The 23,593-nt window shown below is 40.5% G+C and overlaps 1 protein-coding gene across 1 annotated transcript; it reads left to right on the top strand.

Moving 5' to 3' along the window:
* Positions 1 to 473: 473 nt before the first annotated feature.
* n4bp1 (nedd4 binding protein 1) lies at positions 474 to 22,111 on the top strand. The gene is made up of 12 exons (XM_046038026.1): positions 474 to 1,187; positions 5,259 to 5,486; positions 5,687 to 5,860; positions 7,432 to 7,946; positions 9,114 to 9,471; positions 10,755 to 11,090; positions 11,724 to 11,959; positions 17,193 to 17,323; positions 17,782 to 17,878; positions 18,719 to 18,826; positions 19,293 to 19,394; positions 19,627 to 22,111. The coding sequence occupies exons 1-12, from the start codon at positions 876 to 878 to the stop codon at positions 19,985 to 19,987; spliced, it is 2,958 nt and encodes a 985-aa protein (XP_045893982.1). The 5' UTR covers positions 474 to 875; the 3' UTR covers positions 19,988 to 22,111.
* Positions 22,112 to 23,593: the final 1,482 nt, after the last annotated feature.

Here is a 23,593-nt window from a genome sequence, read left to right as displayed (position 1 = left end):
ACAAAAGTTGGTTGGGTTCGAACCTTTGTCGTTCCAGCTGCCTTTCTGTGGTTTCCAAAGACACTCAGGCAAGGTTAATTGGTGACTCTAAATAGCCCTTAGGTGTGAGGGAAAGAGGTTGTTTGTATATGTGTCCACAGGATAAGCGGTTTATTGTATCACATGAGCAATACAACCTAAAATGGTTAGGCTCTTCAAACTACATTTTGACTCAGGGTCCCTATACAAGACATGGCCACAAAATAAGCCACTAATGCAGGCTTTAGCCGATGTAGTACTTTAGTGGTGCAAATGTGCAATTCATCCAATGAAACTGTTTTTTTGTTGTCAATCGCCTCACTTGCCTTGGTTAGTAATCCACAAGGCTGAATTTGCCATAGTCCTCCTGCACCAACTGCAACATGCAATAACTTCACACAACCACGAGAGGGCAGAGCGTCCAACCAGCAATCAGCTGCTCTCGTATTCTCACATAGACATGCTGTCTAAACGCGTTCTGGCCACTGGTGAACAACAAAATAGTGTAATCTAACAGGATCTTCATCAAGCGGTTTTCTGTCGTAAATGTGCGTCTTCTTTTCACTGTGTTGACAAGACCTTGACCGATAAACATCTTTGGACTAAAGAGAGCACGCTTAACTGTCGTGTTTTGATGACGCCATCACTGGGACTTTCCGGATACGTCACTCGGGGCTTCCGAGTTATTAAGCTAGTGTTACCTCTGTGTTCATGTCCCTAGACGCTATAAACGCCCCTTCGTCGCTCGGAGTACACCCCAAACGAGACCATGAAAACTCCAAAGGCCCCCAGCAGCGCCGAAAGGTTTCAATATTGAGACGTCGTCGTCTGGAGCGACGGTAAGAGCGAGAGGCGGAATGTCAACAACGCGGCCCCTCCTCGGAATGAGACGAGTCACCGAGCTAACGTGCCCGGAGCAGCCGACCAGCAGGCTCCCTGCGCCCGCAGGGAGGCAGCAGCCGGAGGCCCCCACCGTGGACGAGTTTACAGTGCTAGAGGATAAAGAAGATGAACTGAAATGTGCCAAGCCTCGAGTAGAGCAGGTTTTCAAAGTAACGTTCACTATTATCGGTCTGTTGGACCACACGGGACAGCCGCACGGTAGCAAAACATTACGGCAGATATGGCTGCAGCTCAGAGGAAACAGAGAAGACGTGTCAAATGCAAAGGTGAGGTGCCGTAGTGCTGTTTCACTTACATTTTTTTTGTTTTATTTATAAACCAACAGTCCACTGTGACAAGGAGTTGTTTTTAATAAAATATAACACCGAATAACCACCATGCTGGCAGTAACGTTACCGCCCACTGCCTGTTTGTTTTTGGCTGATGAACGGGTGTAAGTTATTAGTGTCCCGTGATTGGCACCAGTCTGTGCTGTTATATCACACATCCCACCAGCATATCTAATTTAGATAACATCAGAGGTGGGGGAGAAGGTCGTATTTAGATTTTTATGTTTGTGTTTTCTTTGTGTTTATTAAATGCTGCACCACACAAAGTGATAACTTTGTTAAAGTTGAAGCTAGGATATGTAGTTAAACAATGAATGTCTCTTCCCCCTTAGCCACCACATCCGCAAAACTGACAGGGTTTTCTTAAACATAATATCACCCACCCCTAATTTAGATCAGATATTCCATGAAATGGAAGCTAAATTCATCGCAATAACAACATTTTACAGGCAGGTCTCTCATTACTAGACAATCTAAAGAATATCATGATGTGGAAGTCTTAAATTTAAATGAGCAGAATACCTTTAATTTTAATAGACAACTAATCTGAGTTAAAGTCTGTGTTACAAAGTGTATAGTCTTCATTTAGATGTCAAGCAACCATAAGCTAGAGATGACAAGAAAGTAAATAGCTGAGAGTTCAGTTGTCTGCAGTATGAGAAACAATACATTCCTGTAGTCTTTGTTTGTCCCTACCATCCATACCATACATTTATGCAAATTGACTGAACAATTAATAAATGGGCTTAACAATTAATTAAAATATTATCAAAATCACAGGAGCTGCAATTTTTTTAAGATAAAGGAAAATGTGTTACAACAAAATGAAGCATTGTGCTGCTACAGAGATACCTACAAATTATTTTCTCCAGATGTATGAAATGCCAAAATTACCATTCCCACCAAAATCATGACTCATATCGCGGTATCTGTCAAAGTAATGATTTGTTTTGTTCAGCCCTATTGGAAATGTATTCTGCCATTTTGTGGATATGTTCACGTATATTACGACATATTGTACAACTTTCCCAATCATTGTAGAATTTCTATTATTTTGTGGGCGTAGTTATCAAGCACATTATATTGTGCTAGTTTTACTTAAGCAACACTTGATTCCAAATTAATATTTTCTGGCCACACAAACTACTATCTTGTAAGATTTTAGGAATTTTGTTTTGTGGATGTCCAAAAGTCAAGGTCCAAATTGAATACCATCTCAAATAGCTTCAAAGGCTCTTTTTTCCACTTGACAATGTTCGGTGTGACTAAATCACATTATCTGACACAAAAGTCAACTCAGAACACAGCCATTAATTTAAAAACCAGCTGGGCTGAGATGCATTTAGAGATAATACACTACATTTACACATGCAAAATAGCTGTCAGCATCTGCAGCATTTTTTAAATTCCTGTGTGATTTCCCATACAAGAGCAATTTTTCACACTTCTGCATCTTGTGTCATTGGTCTTTCTCTTGTGCGTAAGTTGCTCCTCCTGAACCAGCTGTTCCAAGCTCTGCCAGTCAACCGAGAATGCAATGTGGAAATGGTAATTTCACTGCAAGCCCCGTTCAACTCATAAGGAAGACGCAGGAGTCATAAACGGCTTCCTGCATGACCATACCAAGTAATGTTGGCGCTTCCTCTAGTTTGGGAAATAACTGCCATTATTCCCTCAACATGCTTTCTGGTAATGTAGTTTCAGGGAAGGAAAAATGACACATGGCACATGATTTAAAGTAGTCCTAATTGTTGTTTTCTCTTTCAACGACCTGCCACAGTTTGCAGCTGCTTCTCACAGCTCAGCAAGTTTGCAGTGTAAAGCTGTCTGCTTCACTTAAAGAAGGGCCAATACAATTTGTGACTAACTGACTGTATTTAGTTTTATTTAAAATTAATCAATGACGTCAGCCAAGTATTTGGTTCTTATACCTGAATATGTCATCTTTTGTTTTGTAGTGTATTTTGTCTTTGACTAAACAAAAGAGGAGTCTGTTAAAGTTTTTTTTAAAGTAGATTTTAGGTCTCAGAGGTTTCTATGTTAAATGGAGCATAACTGAAACAGAAAGTCTGTTGTCAGATTTCTTTCGGTCAGCACATTACTGCTCTTACTATACTTACTACATATGTGGGTCACTCACTCAGTTTCCCATCTATAACCATAATTATTATGTTATTACATGACATCACCAGACTAATTATTTGCCTGGAACCTCTCAGTACATTTTTGATTTCCAAGGGCCGTTAACAACGGGCGCAGGCTAAAATGCTTCTGGATGCAATTGGATAGACCCACAACCATTCGGCACAATGAAGCGTGTGGTTGGTAAATTAAACTTATCAATTCCTGTTTAAAGTACGGCAGACACATATTTCATATCAACAAAAGTGCAGTTGTTTGTTCTTCTTTTTAGAGAAAATATGCCGTCTAGTTCATTTAAATACTGACATGATGGCTGATTCAACAGCAGCAGTTCCACATTAGCAGCAACCATCTTGTTTGTTTAGGTTGCGTTCCTCTATGCAGTCATACCAGCCTCGTATTAGCTAAAAGGTTGTGTTCCAGGATGGGTTGATATGTCTGAATATGAGGGCGGCCAGACTCATCTGCCAGAGCAAACAAAACATGAGCGCGCAGATTTGTCCGATTCCCAGGCAAGTAATAAGTGACCCTGAACAGAATGAACTACTTGTATTTGGTGTTTTACTAGTACAGTCTCTAACAGTTATCAACCTGAATGTACTTCTTTGGTCATGTGTAATGGGCAGATGCAACTGCCTGTCTACATCCACTGCTGTTTCATATAATTGTGAATAAATGGTGAAAGTTGTTGGGTCATGGGACAACTGAAATAAAATATTTTATAATAGAGCGAACAATGAGAAATAGTGCTTGTAAATTGTCAATTTTGCATGTTTTTATGTAACTTTTTTATGATATCCCCTTCTACAAGGCTGTAGAACCACTACCCTGGAAATTTGGGAACATTTTTGTTGGGCAGTAGAACAGTTCTTGTGAAAGGGTTGGTTTTCCCAAAATAGCCATGCAAGTAGTTCTGTGTTTATTTGTCCAGGTTTTGTGTCTCTACCACAATACAATGGAGGTCACTGGAATTTTGTTGTTTGTGTTCACAAAATTGAAAAATGACAAGCAACAATTGTATAAATACTTACTGATAAGCTTTCAACTCATGTACCATGTCATACATAAATATATTGGATGCTTAAAAAAAAAAATTAAGTAGATTTACAACAACCCAAGTAGAGCTTGCTTCCAACAAACTGAAACAAAACTAAAAAAACAGATTTCTATTTTTAGTTTGGCTAGTTTGCATTTCTAGTTAAGTACCAGCACCTATATGTTGCACACATGCTGTTACAGATAGTCAGCCCTCCCAACTCATTTTACTGGTTCTTGGATTTGAAAAGCCACACCCAAATATTTGTGATCTGTTTCTCTGTGATGTCTGACATCATTTGTGTCATTCTCACACTGCGTCATTGTTGAGTCATTTTACATTCTCACTACTGAGCCTTTCTTTTTTTCTTCTTACACATTAAAGCTAAAGAAATGTGACATTGTATCTGTAAGGAAGTTACCGCTCCCACCTGCAGCTGATTCATCCGAACATTTCCCATAGCCAAGATATTCCCTGAATCAGTGACAAGTGTTAAGTTTCAGCATGTGTCAGCTCTACAGAGGGTGCAGGGACATTCTTCTGAACTAAAAGAGCACATACCAGCAATATTGGCACAAACCCTGTAAAATAAATGTATACATTTAATTTTGCTTAATGTGTTTCATCCTGAATTTTGGCAAAATTAGATATATTTTTAGGAGCATGTGTCACCAAAAAGCCTGTTTGACTTCTGTAGTTTTTACCCAATTATTTTTAGTAGCTAATGTGTTCTTTTTAAAATGAGAGAGAGAGAGAGGAGAGAGAGAGAGAGAACACAAAGTGGTTCAATGACTTGCTATCACAGTTTTTTTCTTTTTCATGTCATGCAGGAATATGTTCGAGGATTGTGTGACCCCGAACTGCAGAAAGAAGAGCGGTACCCAGTGGACATGCACTGTATTTTTGCTGGTGCCCGGGGCCTCTTCCTGGACAGGCTCATACGGGACACAAGTGCTGAAGTTGTGGTGCCTGAGCCAGGCCGCCTTCGGTTGTTGGGCCGGGCGGAACCCGTAGTGATGGCCCAGAGCAGAGTTCAGCAATTTGTAGCACTATTCCAGGTATGGGTACTAATTATATGTGATCACACAGGAAATTGTGATGGCCATTTTTTTTTTTTTTACTATTTTCTGACATTAATACACAAATGATTAATCATTGAATAGAGAAATTAATCTGCAGATTAAAAAAATATTCTAAAGCATGACAATATGTGGGACAGGACACTACAAACCTGTGATTGTGTTTGTGTTGTATCCAGGAGAAGCGAAGTCTGCCTAGCGACAGAGAGCCCGCAGTGAAACGAGCGTTCAAGTCCTTTGTGGAAGAAAGGGATGATAAGTACACTATGGAGCTTCTTCTGCTACCCAGTGCCCTAAAGGAGGAGTTACTGGGACTGGCTCATAGCCCCACTACCACCAACACATCCTCCCTGGTTAGTGTATACCTTTTTAAAATGTGATTTATTACAGTGCAGCATAATAACAGCTGTCCGGCTAAAATGTCAAATACCTAGAGTGCCTTTGGATAACTGTGGCAAATTTTGAATACGCTTAAATGTATCTACTATGTAGTTGGGGTTATAACCTCCATTCTGTATGATTTCTCAGACAGTGGCCTGTAATAATTTAGGTTTTAAAATGTGAGTTGTCCTATTCCTGTCTTGACCGTGTGATACCTGAAACCTTTGGGAAGTGTACGGGTTCTGCTACGGCTCAGCCACAAATCTACAAAGTCTTAGTTGTAAGATTTAGTGTAGTCATAATTTGCAACTGAGGGAGGATTTATGCTAAAATAAACACATGTATGGTGTTTCAATTGTACGTAATACAGAGTGGACATCCTTTCCGTTGTTGTTGTGTTGATTAGATGAGTGAAATCTCTCATTGTGACTGAAATTCATTTACATGCTGCTCTTGTCTATGAACCAGGCGGGTAGCCAAGGGGTAGGCCCAGGCCTAGCCAGAGTGACCACAGCTAAAATGCCGCTGTTAAGTCCCTTGAGGAGTTGAGGTTCGGAAATATTCAGATTTTGCTGTGAAATAAGAACTGCAATAACTCAGACAAGCTCGGCTTTATCACCATCCCTTTCTACTACAAGTCTGATTTAAGTCAGATTTATCTGCCATCAGTGAGCTGCTCAATCTAAATTAGAAGCTTACAAGCAAAGCCATGGGCAACAGAGTCGTCGGCACTGTATTAAACCAAATTCACAATGACTCTAGGAATGTGGTTTTTATAAAGAGAAACCGTCAGCAGTGCTATTGGATGTTGATATGCTGTATGTTTAAACAAGGTGTTCCACTCAGAGGACACAGGAAGACAGAGAAAGCTCTAAATGGAGGGAACGTTTTTGGAGAAAAATATGACTGCAAAATATGACCCTGAAGGTTCTTGAAGTGCTTAAGCCACTGATTTGAATCTTGGTTTCTGCTTTGATGGTGGTTCTGTTATGTGGGTAAATAGCGGTGTGGTACACATCATCTTAAGACAGACATTTAAACATGCAATTTATGTACACTGAGCTCTCACCGCCTTCATTTGTTTTTTTGCTGCCTACACCACTGCTGTGAAGGCCCGTTTGTCCTTGGCCGGAGGATACCTTTTTATATTGGTCACAACAAGGCAGATTGTTATCATTCCTGTTCTATAGAAAACTCTTATCTCCAAGAACATTTCTGAGACTCAACAAAGCCTGAGACATGTGTGACACCTGACATTGTTCTATCAATGTTGTGGCCTGATGTAGAAATTAAATATTACAGAGTGTATAAACATAAGGCCATACAAGGTTTTGAGGAAGTTGAGCATTCCCGCTCGTGTTAAAACTAACTGCCATTACATGGTGAAACATTTCAGTGACAAATAAGGACTGTCTGATCTTATGACATAGATGTGTAGTTTTTGTCGTACTGCTTTGACAATAGATTTCATTTTAACGTGCATTTAAAAATTTAAGTAGAATTAAACTTACAAACATGTAAATGCTTTGTGTTTCTCTCCCAGGTTCAGCTCAACCAGACGCTGTATTCCAGCATGGCAGAGGTCGATCAGGACCGCTCACAGAGTAGCACCCCTGTGACGGAGCTCTCCAACCGCATCCTTGACACCAGCTTCGAAGAGAGAGGGGCCGGAGCAGCATCTGTCATTGGAGGTAGTAAAGCAGGAGGAGTGATGGGCTTATGTCCTGAAGCGGTCCTGCTCAACGGCACTCGGCCCTCACACAAGCGGCGCTCATCTGAGAGCGAGACTCGGGACACAAAGAGACAGTATTCTCTGGAGCGGAGGGAGGAGTCGCCGGAGAGAGCGAGAGAGCGGGAGCGACAGAGGGACAGAGAGGGCAGGGGGAGCAGTAGCAGCTGTCGATCCAAAACCCCCTCTGCTTCATCATCCCTCTCCTCTTCATCTAAAGCAAACACGGTTGGCGGTCCGATCATGTTGGACGCCAGTGAAGGAGTCTCAGATGACAGTGAGGCAGTCAGTCCAGAAACCAACCTCCGCTGCTTGGTCAACTTCTTCAGGTAAAGGTCATAATAGTTTGAACTGTTTGTCGTTATTACAGATGTGCTATTAGGGATGGGGCTCATACTCTCATGAAAAACCTGGAAAAGTCATGGAAATTAGTTTCAATAACACTAATCAGGATTGTGATTTTCCCGGATTTCCCAACCTGAAAATATGACCCGCGTGAATCATGCAGATCTGTGAAAAATATGTTGCTATGCTGCTCTGTCCTCTCCTCTGTGCGTTTGACCGAGAGCGGAGCTCAGTTTGTACATCACAGACAGCAGAGAGGTCACGGTGGAGACAGTGAAGCCACCAATAGTCAGACTGTCCGGTCGCTCTGCGGCTGCTCGAGTAGCTCATTTTACAAAAACAGCAACAAAGATGCATCCAATGCAGCTGAACCGGTGAGACAAGAAAATTGTGAAAAGATAAGGAAGGTTTAGATTTGGCTAGCTGCCCATTTCGCTATATCAGATGCCTTTTCTTGAAACATGTTCAACTTTTCAAAAAGTCAATGTGCCATTTTCGTCAGCAGACCTATCTGGATGGGGCTGAATAATAAAAAAAAAAAAAAAAAAAAAGTTTGACGTGCTACAGCAAACTTTTAATGTTGAACTCATTGTTCTGCATTGATGTTGCATTATTGATGAGTTAAAACTTATCATTAACACATTAGAGACTATTTTCTTCCACAAGGTTTTTGAATGAAAACAACAGCACCATGTTGTATGCTCTTGTGTTATGTTTATTTTCCTGCTTTTTTGTCCTATGCCAATCACATGCCTGTTTGATTCCAAAGAAAACACGACCTCTATCGATTAGTTAGCCTATAAAAAATAATATTGTATATACTGCCACATACACTACGCTATAGCATGCGTTGTGTCATCGGTTTACTTTTGGTAGTTGGCCATGAAGCCATGGACATAACTTTTTGATTTCAATGTGAGAAATAGTGGTCATTGTCCTGTGTAAAAATTCAAGCTAATGTTCAACTGAAGCTCATGAGGTTTCAGCAGACTGAGTTAAGCCCAATTTATACTTCTCCAATCAATCTTTTTAGTCAACATTTCCTTTAGTATCCTTATACTTCTCTGAAGTATTGGAGACTGAATTGTGAAACACTCTTTTTAGTTCTTCCTGCCAAATGAAGCATTGTTCCAATTTTGTGGTTTCTTCAGAACCATGGGTTATCAGCAGGAAGTGGTGGAGCGTGTCGTCAAGGAGACGGGACAGACAGAAGACACCTTCCTCGTTCTGGAGAAAATTGTTGCGGAAACCAAGCGTCATGAAGAGGGAAAAGTAGGGGGAAAAGAAAGACAGTCGAACTCTGTACGCTCCTCAGACACTCCCTCCTCCTCCTCGTCGTCGTCCTCTTCTACGGTCTCTCGTTTCAGAGAGAAGGAGCGTGAGCTGAGTCGAGCATTAGTAGACCCGGGCAGGTCCAAAGAGAACATTAAGCCCAACCAGCATGGTGGCAGCAGTAACGGTCTGGGCCATCGAAGGCAGTGCAGTGGCAGCGAGACCAGCACTCAGCAGGTACACCCCTTCACTGAAAGATTGTTGCTTCTCAGTGTAATATTATTTATTTTTTCTTTGATAAAACACTCAAATTTAATGTGGAAAAGACTGTGAGATGAGGGGAACCAAATCTCCATTTTTAAGTTCCTGACTGAGTTTAAAGGGTTTGAAATCACAGAGAAATTCAGTCTAGATGGTGTCAAGAAATTTCAGATAATATAACTTGAAGTACTTTACCATGTTCTTTCTTTCATCTCACCTGTGAAATCCTCGTTTAATCTGTCACCTCACATTTACATCTCTCATATCTTAGCTCCCATGACACTTAAATGTTTCTTCAGACGCTTCTTCTTCCCTTTTTATCTTCTACCCTGTACTCTGATCTCATTTCCACTAAATTGCTTCATATCTTATGACTCATCTTACTGGATCTTAAATATTGTTTTTGTTATCACAGAACACCTCATTTCATTGCTCATTTGGCTCATCCAGCTGGCCTCAAATATATCAGTAAACATCTCACGTATGGCTTGACAATATGGTTACATTCAATAAGAAATTGCTTTCCTATTGATGAACACTGATATTTGCTAACAAATGTGTGGTGTTTTACAGCATGATAACTATGTAATTGTCTTAAATACTCTTGACTAATTTCTTTCAAAACTTGCTAAATGAGCCAGTGTTTCCCCACAAACAGACTTTACTTGGGTAGGTCACCCAGATATATTACCAGCCATCCAGGTATGTTTGGCGACCCATTTAAGTATTTTGCACCGAGAGAGATGTTATCTGGTATTATGTAACAAGATGCAGACACAGTGGGTATTTTACAAGCACCAGGTAAACAAATAGCGAACACACCAGTGCAGATGTTATTGGGCAGCACGTTGGTTTCAATAGGCTACATCATTAACAAGCCTCCTACACATATGGCGCACCTGCTAATAGAAAAACAGAATCATGGATGGAAAAATCCAAAACACAAGTTCTGTGTGTTTTCAGCGACTTTATAAAACATACTGCTGATGGAGACAATCAGCAGAGCAGACACATTCAGAGAGAGAGGAACAGAAAGAGGCGGGTCAAGCCGGTGTGTTTGAGACCAGAGGTGTAGGTTTGAGGGAAAGTGTGGGGAAAAGAGAACTGAAGGGGAAAGCGACGTAAACATTCTGTGGGAAACACTGAGCGATTTTTAAATTGTGTTTACTTTACATCATTAATTTAGACAACAGAATTGTGTAATGCATGCCGTTTTTCTCCCAAAAATAAAAATAAAATCATACCGACTCTCATTTCAGGCCATCACTATCAAGAGGAGCTCTAGTGCTCAGGGAGGAGCAGGAAACTACGAGGTTATTACCATTGACGATGACGATGATGTCATCCCCATGAATACCAAAACAGCAGATAGTAGGACGTCCCGGATAATGACAGTGGCCCACCTGGACACCCAGTCAGGATCCAGAACAGACTACTTGGCGCGGGGAGCAGGTGGCGTCTCACAGAGGGACTACCTGTCGAGGGGTGGGACTCAGACTTTAGGAGGATCCGTCAAAGTTGAGAGTGTGACAGCGTTGCGCAGCACGCCTCAGTGGCTAACTGCCACAACCTCCTCCTTAGCATCAACACCCAGTGTAGGTATTACCTTGAGGTCCTCCACTTATGTTGTGCTTTTTATTGTTTCACATGGATGTTTGATCTTCACTGTGCAGAATGCACATGAGTTCAAATTAATGTGTGAAGGAGGAACATTTTTCTGTGTTTAATCTGAGTTTGACATTTACCACCGAGATGATTTGTGACATCAGGAAACCCGTCATGGTCCAATGTGAAACTTATAGTGGTGTGATATGAAAACCTCCAGAGTGCACACACTGAGAATGGACTTTTCAGTAAAGTAGGAAACATCCTGCGTCGAGCAGTTAAACCTTAAAAACCTAAAAGAAAAATATTTGCATTCACAGATTCTAGATTTTTTTTAAAGAGGGAGGAGAAGATGAAGTCATAAGATTTGCTTTTTATTGCTATTAAAAGATGACTGAACTTTATTTTATTTTTTTTAAACCCACAGGTTGACATGTTGACAAAGCTGCGGTCTTAGAATTACTTCACAATTAGTCCATTTTTAGCTTTATTATTACTACTGATGATCAACTCTTGTTGAAGGCTAGATGTTTAAAGAATCAGTTTTACTTCTGGATGAAACTGGAATGAGCTGTGATCTTAAACATGCCCACTCATGGTATAATTATTATTGTCCTCCTCAGTCAGCTCAGCCCATCACCCGGCCCTCTGCCTCTCCCTATCAGACCATCAGCCACATAGGGTTTCATGGGGTCGGAGCCAGGACTCCTCCTGCAAACGACCCCCCGGTGCCCCCGGTAACTGGCTTGGCTCGTTTCCATCAGTCACTGAGGACTCCGTACACTCTGAAGCTGCCAAATGAGCCGGGACGTCAGGAGCTCAGACACATCATCATTGATGGCAGCAATGTGGCTATGGCGTGAGTCTGCACTGCGCATGCACACACACCCCCTGCAAGTGTAATCTGTTTTCCTTTCTTTGCCTGGAAATACTGTACAGGCATAAAGCAGCATCTGTCCCTACAGTTATTTATGAGAACTACGTTGTATTAAAAAATGTGGCCTTTTCATACCACACAGGACTATCCACACAAATTATTCTTGCCAAATTTTAAGAAATAGTTTAAACAGATATATTTAATGGTGTGTCATGGGAGTTGCGCACCAATAATAAACTTTCCTATGGCAGAAGAAAAGTCGGAAGCACCTTTGCTGTGGATTCCACTGTGCAGAAATAATGGGTCAACCCAAAAACTCCTGCAGTTTCACATCATATTCATCAACTAAGACCAAGCAAACATGCATATAAAGTCTCTGAGACTCAGCGCCTCAGACAGAGAAAAGTGAGTTTCATCTGTTAAAAAAATCTCTCATCTGTGCGCTTGGGCTGTTATCACACCTCTTGATCAGGTGTCAACCTGACAGAATTGTGGTTTTTGTTGGGGAATTTTTTGTTTATTTTTGTGCAGTGCACATAACAGTAGCTTAGCTCAGAGGATATTGGTGTCACATCGGGTACTTTTTTAAATATAACATGAAAAACAAAAATACAGAAAAGCTGTATAATAACACCATGTTACATGGAGAAATTTAGAATTGTAATAGTTTTGTCTGTGTTTTGTTTTTTGGTTTTTTTATTGCCATATCTCTGAACCAATTGTTGGAAAAGCTAGAGCAGCTAATAAATCTTCACCACCTAACTCTTATAATGGCAGGGAAAACCTTGTTAATATAACTTCAGAGTCATGATGGATGACATGTTTGTGTCTTAATTTATCTGTAGAAGTTAATATAAAAAATAGGCAACATAAGAACTAGCTAATTTATTCACTCCCTTCTGCATAATTACCAAGTATTTCATTTGTACATTAAAATCCAAAAGAAGTCTCCTATTTAGCTTAAAGGTGACTCCTTTGCATCCCTGATTTGTTTGACTAACTTCAGCTCCTACATGGTCACCATCGTCTTTTCTTTTCCTAACGGAAACCAGAAAACTGAAATATAATTTAACTATCAAGATGTGTACAGCACAGAGTGGGTCAACAGTTTAGTCTAAGCTTGTACCTTAACACTGGACAAGTAGGTGGTTATGACATGCAGCTTGTAGTTATTTCCTATAAATTTAGCTAATGTTAAGTTACATAGCAGCCAAAAAGCGTACCTTTCCTGCTCAGCTTCCAGACTGGAGTCTAAAGGCCAGGGGAGATGTTTGCTTGCGACCTTCACTTTTCCAGCAGTTGGGTAAACAACAGACAGACTTCTCTTGGTCACGAGAAGCTGCAGCATTTGCTAACGGACACACTGTTACAGACACTGCACTTTTACTGCCATACTGACTATTTACTGCTAACTTTCACCTTTACTTTCTGCTGCTCGCTCTCTCTCTCATTTAGCTCTTAAAATCTGAGATAACAGAGTTGAATTTGTTAAAGTGAATGTCCTTGCACCTGTGTCTCAGCCTCACCTATCGAACCGTGACCATATAGTCTGTATTCTTTTGGTTGCCATGATTCTTTTCGTGTCTTCCTTTTCTGAACGTGAGTCACTGAGCCTGTACTTTGTTAGGATTTGTCTCTGCTTTCTCTCTGGTAGTAGAAAGATATTCTGCCAAATTCATAATGGGTTTTGAATTGAGGGTGTCCAGGGGGCTGTATTTAAGGTCATTAAAAACTCTCTTTATCCTCAACTGCCTGTGAAAATTGACCACGGAATACAGACTCATGGGAAACACTCTACTACTGAATCTCTTATTTGGTATTAACATGCAAAGCATATAATAACCCCTGGAGTGTAACCATAGCAATGGTAAATGGATGTTTTGCAGTGACAGGCCACAAGGGTCTGGGGTTTACTGGCACTTTTTAACAAAGCTTGAGCTGTTACCGGTGAGGTAATGAATAATGTAACTTGGATGACTCTTAAATGTTTTTCTTACTAGTTTGAGTGTAAAGACAGAGTTGTAGCTCCTCTGATGCCAGTTATAATACCACAGCTATAGTGCATGCCCCACATGTTTCCTTTTTACATATGAAGCCATCACCCTTCCCATCAACATTGGCATCATCACCATTTAAGGTCACACACACAATCACACACTGTCAAACTAAACAAACCACCTGTTAAAAGTGCGTAGGTTGCAGCTACAACCTTATTGTGTAGGTGCACCAAAACCTATCCCACGCATTCACATAATGTTGTTACTCATCACCGTTTGTGTGTGCGTGCTTGCGTGTGCGTGCGTCCAGCAGAGCGAAAGCAGTTGTAACAACGTGATATTGATGAGTGTGGGTGTACTACGGAGGTGTTTTTGAGAAGAAAGGCCTTTTCTAGTAAAAAACAAATCGGTGTAACGTCGTTTCTGTTTAATCCAGAAATTGTGCAACAAAGAGGGACTTTGGTGTCACACAAGGAAGGACGGAGCGCAGATTGTTGTTTTTCTTTTTCCTCCCTCACTGTCTGCTGACAATTTTTTCCCGGATGACCTTTACTTGACTTCTCACTTTTGCCAGCCACTTCCTTTCACGTTCTCTGTCACTCCCACTATACCCTCCCGCTTCCCTTCCATTCTACCTGACTCCTTACCAGAAGTATGCCTAAACAGAAAAGCATGGGTCACCTATGTCTCGACCAATCCTGCAAAGCGAGACACGCAGTTTTATGTCTGATACCACAGAACTTACCTTCATCTACTCTTTAATATTACTAACAAGACAACAGAATATAGTAAACATTTTCATGGATCTGTAATTTCAGGTGTATCAAGTATTTGTTTATTGAAAACTAAAGCCCCCACCTAACTTCTTCACATTGATGATGTCCCTAGTGCGGTTTTGAGGATCAGGACATGTCCCAATCCTGATTTTTAGGTCATTAGCTTATGTAAACTTATTCCAATGAGCTCGGAGATGTTTTTTCCTGTCAGGTTACGTCCAGGTTCTCATGGTGATTTTAGTGCGGCATAATCTCTTCCTCCTATGGTATCACTCATCACTTTCTCCTGCAACAGTCGGTGGAACTTCCCTTGAGTTTGCATTGCGACTCTGACCACAAGCTGATCTTGTTCTGTACTGTGTGTATGTGTGTGTTTGTACATGGGCTCGTAATGCCATGTCACAGAAGCAATTTGTAATCAGTTACATGTGCAAGTAGTGGGGGAGTGTTTTTCTGCAGTGACACTTTTGCTACTATTTATCAAAAGGTTAACTGAGGCCAGATGATGCAGCCTGAGCAATATCAAACTTCATAGTGACTTCCACAATATTTTTCAGGAAGAGCAACTCTATCTACTTACCTCGTCCATATTCATCAGCAGCAAAATAGATTAACTTTAGCTTCATTTTTAGGGGGGACCTGTGTCCCCTTGCTGCATATTTTGTGTAACACACAGCCACACAGATTCTTGCTGTGCGTCTCTGCTGCACTACAGTTTATGTGAGGCCAGATTGCTGATCAAGATAAGTAACCCAGTCGATGGGAAGTTACCAGTAGAGACATAACTGAAATAATTTTACAAGATGAGGAAAATGAAAGAGTAAACTGATGCTCCAGTCAAATTTTTTGATTCACCCCACTTTCCAGTAGACATATCTAGTGCCATTCAGTCTAGATTCTTCCATCTGTGAAGGAAACAGGGTCTTGTGACGGCCATGTTTTTCTGCTGTTTAATGGTTACAAAACTCTTCATGTAATGCACGTGTCAGATTTGAGACAAAGATTTCCCTAACATAAAAATAGAATAGAGCAGACATGTGTTTTTCTGAAAGTGATAATCATTCAACCTGAGGTGATGATCCACAGAAGGGTTTTGAGGCATAATTTCCTCAACACGTCCACCTGAGAAATAAAGAACTTAAATGCGTTGATAATAACAAATACTCAAATAATAATCACTAGTGTTCTGGCTCTCTGGCTTGTAGCAGCAGCCGCTAGCTCCCTGCTCAGTGAGCCTGGCTGCTCTCAGGGAGTTTCTCACGTCTGTTGTTTGTTTGTGTTGTTTTGTGGTTTTCTGTCCTAGCTACCCATTTTTGTTTAACAGCCGTCTGACGTGCACACACGTCACCACCAGCGATCTGGGTCAGCTGATGACATGACACGCGTGTGTGTTTTGGGTGCTGTTTTGTTTTCACTAACAGTGGAAACCTCTTGTAGCGATCACGTCTGTGGCTTTTTTTTATTTTTTATACAGATTACCATCTAATTGACATTTCTATATTTCTTACATGAATATAAAGTAATGAAACAGACACCGTCCCTATTGACTATTTTTGACTGTTCAAAACAGTTCAGCTGTTTCAAACTTACAGCACAAATTAACTACTGCCCTGTGTATAATTCAAATACACTGACAGTACAGTAATACAGTACTGTATATAAATATATCTTACTGTGGTTCAAGTTCAAATTGGTCTATAGCCTAAAACAGGATTGTGGTGTTTACAAATACAGTAACATCCGTAGTTCAGGTATGGTACCGTATGGGTACTTCTTCATTGCTATAAGCAAATTATTTAAGCAGCATTTGTGGGAATTTTTCTGTCTGAAGCTTTTTAATCACTATAAATGGAAACGAGATCACTATTAGCAGTTTCCACTGTACTATCAAAATCAGTTGCCAGGGAAACCATTGAGACCAGTATGACTTGCTAATATTTAAAATATTCTGAACTTGTCACTTGGTCACCTCGTTACGACATGATGAAATTTCATCGCTTGCAGCACTGCCCTATTTGCGTAATTCTTTGTTTTTTTCCCATGTTTTTTCTTGTTTTTCATACATATTGTCCAGAGGAGCCCTTGGTGCAGGATAGACAAAATGTTAGGGAGGCCAGAGATCACAGTAGCACTAAAAACTGAATTGGTGGCCCGCCAAGACTTAATGAATGTAACAGACAGCAGAGACACTCATGTGCAGCCTTGTTTCTCCTCACTGATTAACTCACTTGTCATGTCACTGGAAACCCGGTGTGCAATACAAAGATTGTTTTCTTTACTTAAACCCACATTTATGCTACAAAAATTGACATCCATTTTTAACAGTCATGGACCTCAGCGGTTCAGACAATCAGTGCAAACTGTAGTGTCGTCAGACATGATTTATCTACATGTACCTCCTCCTCACTGTGTCCGTCTTCTTTTCGTCCCCCATCTCTCCAGGCATGGCCTTCATCGGTTCTTCTCATGTCGAGGAATAGCACTGGCTGTGGAGACGTTTTGGAGGCGGGGCCACAGAGAGATCACTGTATTTGTCCCTCAGTGGCGTCAGAAGAGAGACCGACTCACAACAGGTACATTTGTACATTTGCATGTGTATACAGGGCAGTCTTCAACATAAGGGACAGTAATATGTTTTTCATTATTTTGGCTCTTTACTTGTAATGAGGTTAAAGTACTGACATTCATCTTTAATGATGTTTGAGTGTGTATAACAAGGGTACCGACCTTTTCATACACACTGTATGCTGTGTCAAATTGAAGCTGCAGTCAACACTATAACCATATAGTGTACCGTTCCATTGCAAATACAGTGGTCGGGTACAGAGCCAAAACCAAATCTTAAAACATTCTTTAAGTGTTCTTTATCCGGTTAAAAGTGGAAATTTAATATGGTGTTGTAAGTTTTAGGCCTCCTGGTAAAAAAAAAAATAAAAACTAATAACGGAATTAATGAATTAATAAACCCTTTGAACCAACTTTTTCAACCGTTTTATTATCATGTAATTTTAGGATAATTGTTTTATTTCAGAGCAACATTTTCTAAACCAGCTAGAAGACCTGAGATTGCTCTCCTTCACTCCCTCCAGGGAGGTCTGTGGCCAGAGGATATCCTCACATGACGACAGGTAGACAAGCACGCACGCAGTCTTAAACCATTAAAAAAACAGTCACCTTTCAAGGAGAGTCCACCTATCTTGAATTCTTTATATCTTGACAGCAGTAAGCAGGCAGACCGAGAGGTGACATCGTAGAGCAGTGGTGATGAACACATGCTTCTCCCGAGCCAGTGATTGAGCCACTCAGTTATATCTGTACATTTTAGTTCCATTATGAACTTATCTCCTACACAGTTAGTGTAGGAGATAAGTTAGTTAGTAAAAATCACTTCAGAGTATCGAAGACCATATTGACTTAGCACTGTTGGAGATCTTTGATTTGCTGTAAGAGCAGCCCAGATTTTCATGGAATGGATTCAAATGTTGCAGATTTCTCAGCTAAACATTCATTCTGTGAACTCTTCTCCAGCACAGTATAACAAACATAGGTTTCAAGAATAGTAATGCTGTTCATGCCACATTCTATTTAACTTAAAAACAGTAACATTACCTGTTTTTAGGTAGCAGAAGTGAAAATTAGTCATCCTGAACATTTGTTGTGTTATGGTTTCACAAAGATGAAGAAGATTGAAAAAAAAGATACAAAATAGGATGTGGGCTGTAACAGGATGATTTGTTTTTCTGGGCAACTATCATGTTTTTCCCAAGTTGTGTACAGATTTTTAGGCATTTCTATTATCTCCGCTATAACGGCTTGAAAAATACATTTGGGCTAAGCCCTGAATGTTAACGTCTGCCTCCTCCCCTGCTCTACCAGTGGATTCCCTTCTGTGGGCGGCAGCGTCCGAGCAGGGAACGAGCCTCTGACCTTTGAACACAAGGAAAGTTTTCTCTCTCTCTCTGTTTCAGGTTCCTGCTCCACCTAGCAGAAAAAACTGACGGGATCATCGTAACCAATGACAACCTCAGGGACTTTGTCGACACATCAGACACCTGGCGCACGATCATTCAAGAGAGGTGATTGGTTGTTATGTATACACTGCTCAGTCAGTCATTCATGTATACGTTCCATTACCCAACATGATACTGGAAAGTCCACTGAGGCGGGTTGCCAGCTCGATGACGTTGATGTTAAGAATGTAGTTTTTATTTAGTTTATCCAGTTTATTTACATGTACCAAACAATCTTGTAGAAGAACAAACAGAAACTGAAGATCAAATTAACATTCAAGAGGGGAAAAGGTCCCATCTGAATCAGAAGCATTGTTTGACTTTAAAGTGTAAACCTAATGCTAATAGAAAGAAAATGTTTCTGTCTTTTTTTTTGTTAAATCATGAGCAGATGAAATTTCTATAATGTTTTGCAGGTTCATTGTGATTTTACTTTTTGTTTTTTGTATGAGAATTTTAATAGTGCCAAGACAATTACAGTTGATTTAACTAATGTGTGTCTTTAACTTTTAAACTCCTCTTTCTTTCCTAGGTTGCTTCAGTTTACTTTTGTGGAGGACCACTTCATGATCCCTGATGACCCTCTGGGGAAATACGGACCTCATATCGACAGCTTCCTGCGTAAAGACAACAGGTATGTTTTACCTGCATATGTGTGGAAGGTTAGGGCCCAGAGGAAACCTGTGATATCAGTCTTTTTATGATTCTAGGTGACATGTAAATACTTTATAAATAACTATTGCTGTGGCATGTGTTGCAGTAAATGGCTGGTCTGTTGTCTCTCTCTCTCTCTCTCTCTCTCTTTCTTTCTTTCTTTCTTTCTTTCTTTCTTTCTTTCTTTCTTTCTTTCTTACTTATTCTGTCAGGAGGGCACCAGTCACTCCTCCCCCTCTGAGACCCCCAGACTTGCGGCCATCCTCCCAGCAGCAGCAGCCAGTTTACGTCCAGGCCCTGCACTCTGCTCCTCGGACCCCAGCCTCCACGCCATGGCCCCTCCTCCCCACTGCACAGTGGCCCCACTCTGGTCCCCCCGAATGGCACCCGCCCCGCCGTTCCCCCTCACCCTCACCCTCACCACCTCCCCAGCGGTCACCGGGGGAGACGTCAGAGTTGAAACGGAAGCTGTACGACATATTCCCGGACCAGAAACAACGGATCGACCGCATCCTCAGCGACAACCCGTACATGAGAGACCTGAACGCCCTGTCGGGGCTGCTGCTCGGATAAATAACTGGCTCCACAATGAGAATCAGCAGACACACACACAGTACATACACACACATGCAAGAATATACATATATGTGTCAGCAAAAAAAATTATTTATTTTACCACTTATTCCAGCCTGGCGGACATGGAAAGTTTGTTTTAAATAGTATTTCACATAAAAACTGATCATCAAAGTAGCTGCTACTGGCAAAAAGTATTATATTTTTTCTCACCTCCCTCCTTTGCTCTCAAATGGTGAACAACACTGCTATCTACAGAGGCAAAATGTTAACAAATTGCTACATCTGTCAGGCAGCAAAGTCTTATTTTTTTCAGATGGTAATAAATCATTGCAGATCATTGACAATGGTCCAGAAGTTCCTTGAATGTGGGACCAGCACTGGGAGAAAATGTTTTGGACCAACAGCCCACGTGACAGTGGCTCCAGCTCAGCATGTGATGGGCTTCTTCTGCAAAACCTTGTTTACCATCAGACTCGAACACCTCTCTGAATATTCAAGCTCTGAGCTTTTTCTGGATAAAATCTGGGACATCGACATTGTTTGCATGTTTTTATTTTTTCAGTATATTCGTTATACACTCTGGCTTTACCAGGTTATTGCACCCTTCTATCAGTCAGCAGTTTCAGCAGTTGGGAATCATTCAACATCAACAGGGACGACTGAGTTTTAAATTACCACAGATGTTTCTCATTTCATTGTCGGTGTACTTTCCGGGAGCATGAAAAGATCACTAGTTTTACCATAATAAAATCACTACTAGTGACTGGCAATGTTGGATAGAAATCCCAAAAGCCACATTTGGATAGTACATACAACTTTAATTTCAGTTTTACAGCTAACCATATTAAAGATAAGCATTTAGTCAAGTGTAAGGCTAATATTTTGAGGCTGTGTAGATGGGCAGTTACGATTACGATCATTTTTTCAGATTTAGCACACACACACACACACACACACACACACACACACACACACACACACACACACACACACACACACACAGGCTGGGTTAATCTCACTTTCACTTAAAGCAGCACTGCCCATCTCTATGCCTTTTAAAATATTGCCTGGTTGAATCTAGATGATGCATTTGTACACTACAAATTATTCCTAAAATTTTACAACCATATCAACTAACTGAAAAGTGTTTCAAAACTACCGTTCTCTTTCAGCCAGGAATCTTGATAATGCATTGCATTAGAATTTCATTGTTTTGGCAAAAATTGTCTCTCTATTCAGAAGGAAATACACCCGCCCACAATAACAACTGCCCCCATGTTCTCTGTCTTTTGAGAGATGTTCCTGGTAGCTCTGTGTTGCTTCTCACACCTGCTGTTTATAAGTGATCTCTGAGAAGCTGTGGAAGAACTTGAATTTGCTGCTCTGATATTAAGAGTTTGAAATTAGTTTGAATCCCGGCATCACTTGTTCCAGTTAGATACACCGTTAAACAGTGTTTTCATGAGGATGCAGTCTGTAGATCTACATCAGCATTTTCATCTGAGATGCGTTGTTAGTTTTTCGCCCCGGTCTTTGGGCGATAACGTATGTCAGTCCATCTGGTTTTGGATGGAAACACTACAAGAGTTTGGATTTATCCTTTTGTTGATTTAAGTTAAATAACACACTTATATTTGAAATCACACACGCCATACCATTTTGCTAACCAGAAAAAAAAAAACTTGCGAAGACGACTTGATTTACTTCAGTTACATTTGTAATTAGTGTTTAATAGATACATTTTATGCACTGAAGGTAAGTAATGGTGTAGTGCGTGAAATAAGGTTTCATTGATGAATCCTCAGAAAGCTTATAGTTTTTTTTTTTACCCTCATACACCCAGAGAATCTGGGCTTTGTAATATACAAACACTTTATTTCCTTGTAATAATATAAAGAAAGAATATCTGCACAAAAACTTTACAAGGTGTCAAAAAAAGATGTTTTGTTCGTACTTGCAATGTTGTTGTAAGGATTACTGAAGGATTTTTCCCCTCTTGTATTATAATTATTTTGTGTATATCGATTTTGTTTTTTTGTATATACAGGCATTTTTGGCTACAGTGCACATATGGTTTTATGTATGTGGAAAAAACAAAATAAATACGGCAGTCCCCATGAAGCTTTTTTTCATATGCCTGCACAGTGCTTACTGTTGATTCAACTGTTACGGTGTTTCAATGTTACACATTATAATTACAACATGTTAAATACAGAGCTTTAGAGATGCTGGCAATTTAATTATTTTGCCTTTACACAGAGCCTGGGTAGGTGTTACCCCCGACTTCCAAGCTTAATGCTAAGCTATGCTAACTGGCTGTTTATAGGGGCTTCATATTTAACTGCAAGAAAGCAATTACATGTATTTCCCAAAACGTGGAACTATAGCTTTAAATTTGTTAATAGTGGTTGCAAGTTAATGAAATTCTATAATATTGTATTTACTATCAAAATACTTTGTGCCACATTTTTTCATACATTGCCAGTTTAGTGTAATTTTCAAGAATTTTCTTATTTCTTTTTTTTTACATAATATTTTACTTTGTTACAGAAAAATCACAAGATACACACTTACCATGAATATACTTTGGCCAGTGGTGCTTTGATCTAAATGCTAACATCATCATGCTAACATGCTCAAAATGATAATACAAACATCCAGGTATAATGTTAAACAAGTTCACCATCTTAGTTTAGTGTGTTAGCATGCTAATGTGCTAATTAGCATTAAAAACAAAGTGCAGCTGAGGCTGATGGGATTGTCATTAGTTTTGCATAGGAAAAATAAAAAGTTTGACCTGTTGATGGCGCAAGGTGAAAAGTCAAGGGATCACTACTGTGAGCTGAGATCAATGACTGATCTCGAGGCATTTGCAAAGAAAAATGCAGCGAGACAAGGCACGAGTGTGTTTCCAACTTCGTGCAGCCGCAAAAAAGCAACTACAGCCGCTTTGCTCCCTCGAGGTTTTAATGACGATTTGTAGATGCAATTTCTAACCAGCATGCCTTATGTTGCTTCAGCGCTGCATGAAGTCAAACGCACCTAGTATCGTGTTAGGGGCATGAATGTGTGTGTACCAAATTACATGGCAATCCATCCAACGTTTGAGAGACACTATATTGCCGAAAGGTTTTGGGTCGCCTGCCTTTACCCGCACATGAAGGTTAATGACATGCCATTCTTAATCCGTAGGGTTTCATATGGAGTTGGCCCACCCTTTGCAGCTATAACAGCTTCAACTCTTCTGGGAAGGCTTTCCACCAGGTGTGTGTTGATGGGAAGTTCATTGTTTAAGAACCATGAAAATCTGTACACAATCTTGAGCCAGTCAACTTACAGAAGTCGAGATATTTATCAAGACAATGAGAATTTTGACCTGCTGCTGGTGGTCGGGAAAATCAAATTCCGAGGGCTTCATCGTCTGGGGACCACGGCTGACAATCCATCCTTAAGCTGTTGAGTTATTTTAGTCTGGACCAAAGAGGTGGAGCAACTGAGTGACCAATTCCTAGAGCCATGTCGCTAGCATGGCTAAAACAGTGCATTTGTTAGACTTCTTCTGGAACTGGATCCTTGTTAGTAGATTCTGTGTCAGGCTGTCCC

The sequence above is a fragment of the Micropterus dolomieu genome, linkage group LG22 (assembly GCF_021292245.1).
Source record: "Micropterus dolomieu isolate WLL.071019.BEF.003 ecotype Adirondacks linkage group LG22, ASM2129224v1, whole genome shotgun sequence".
Classification (NCBI taxonomy): domain Eukaryota; kingdom Metazoa; phylum Chordata; class Actinopteri; order Centrarchiformes; family Centrarchidae; genus Micropterus; species Micropterus dolomieu.
This window is presented reverse-complemented; position numbering and strand designations above follow the sequence as displayed.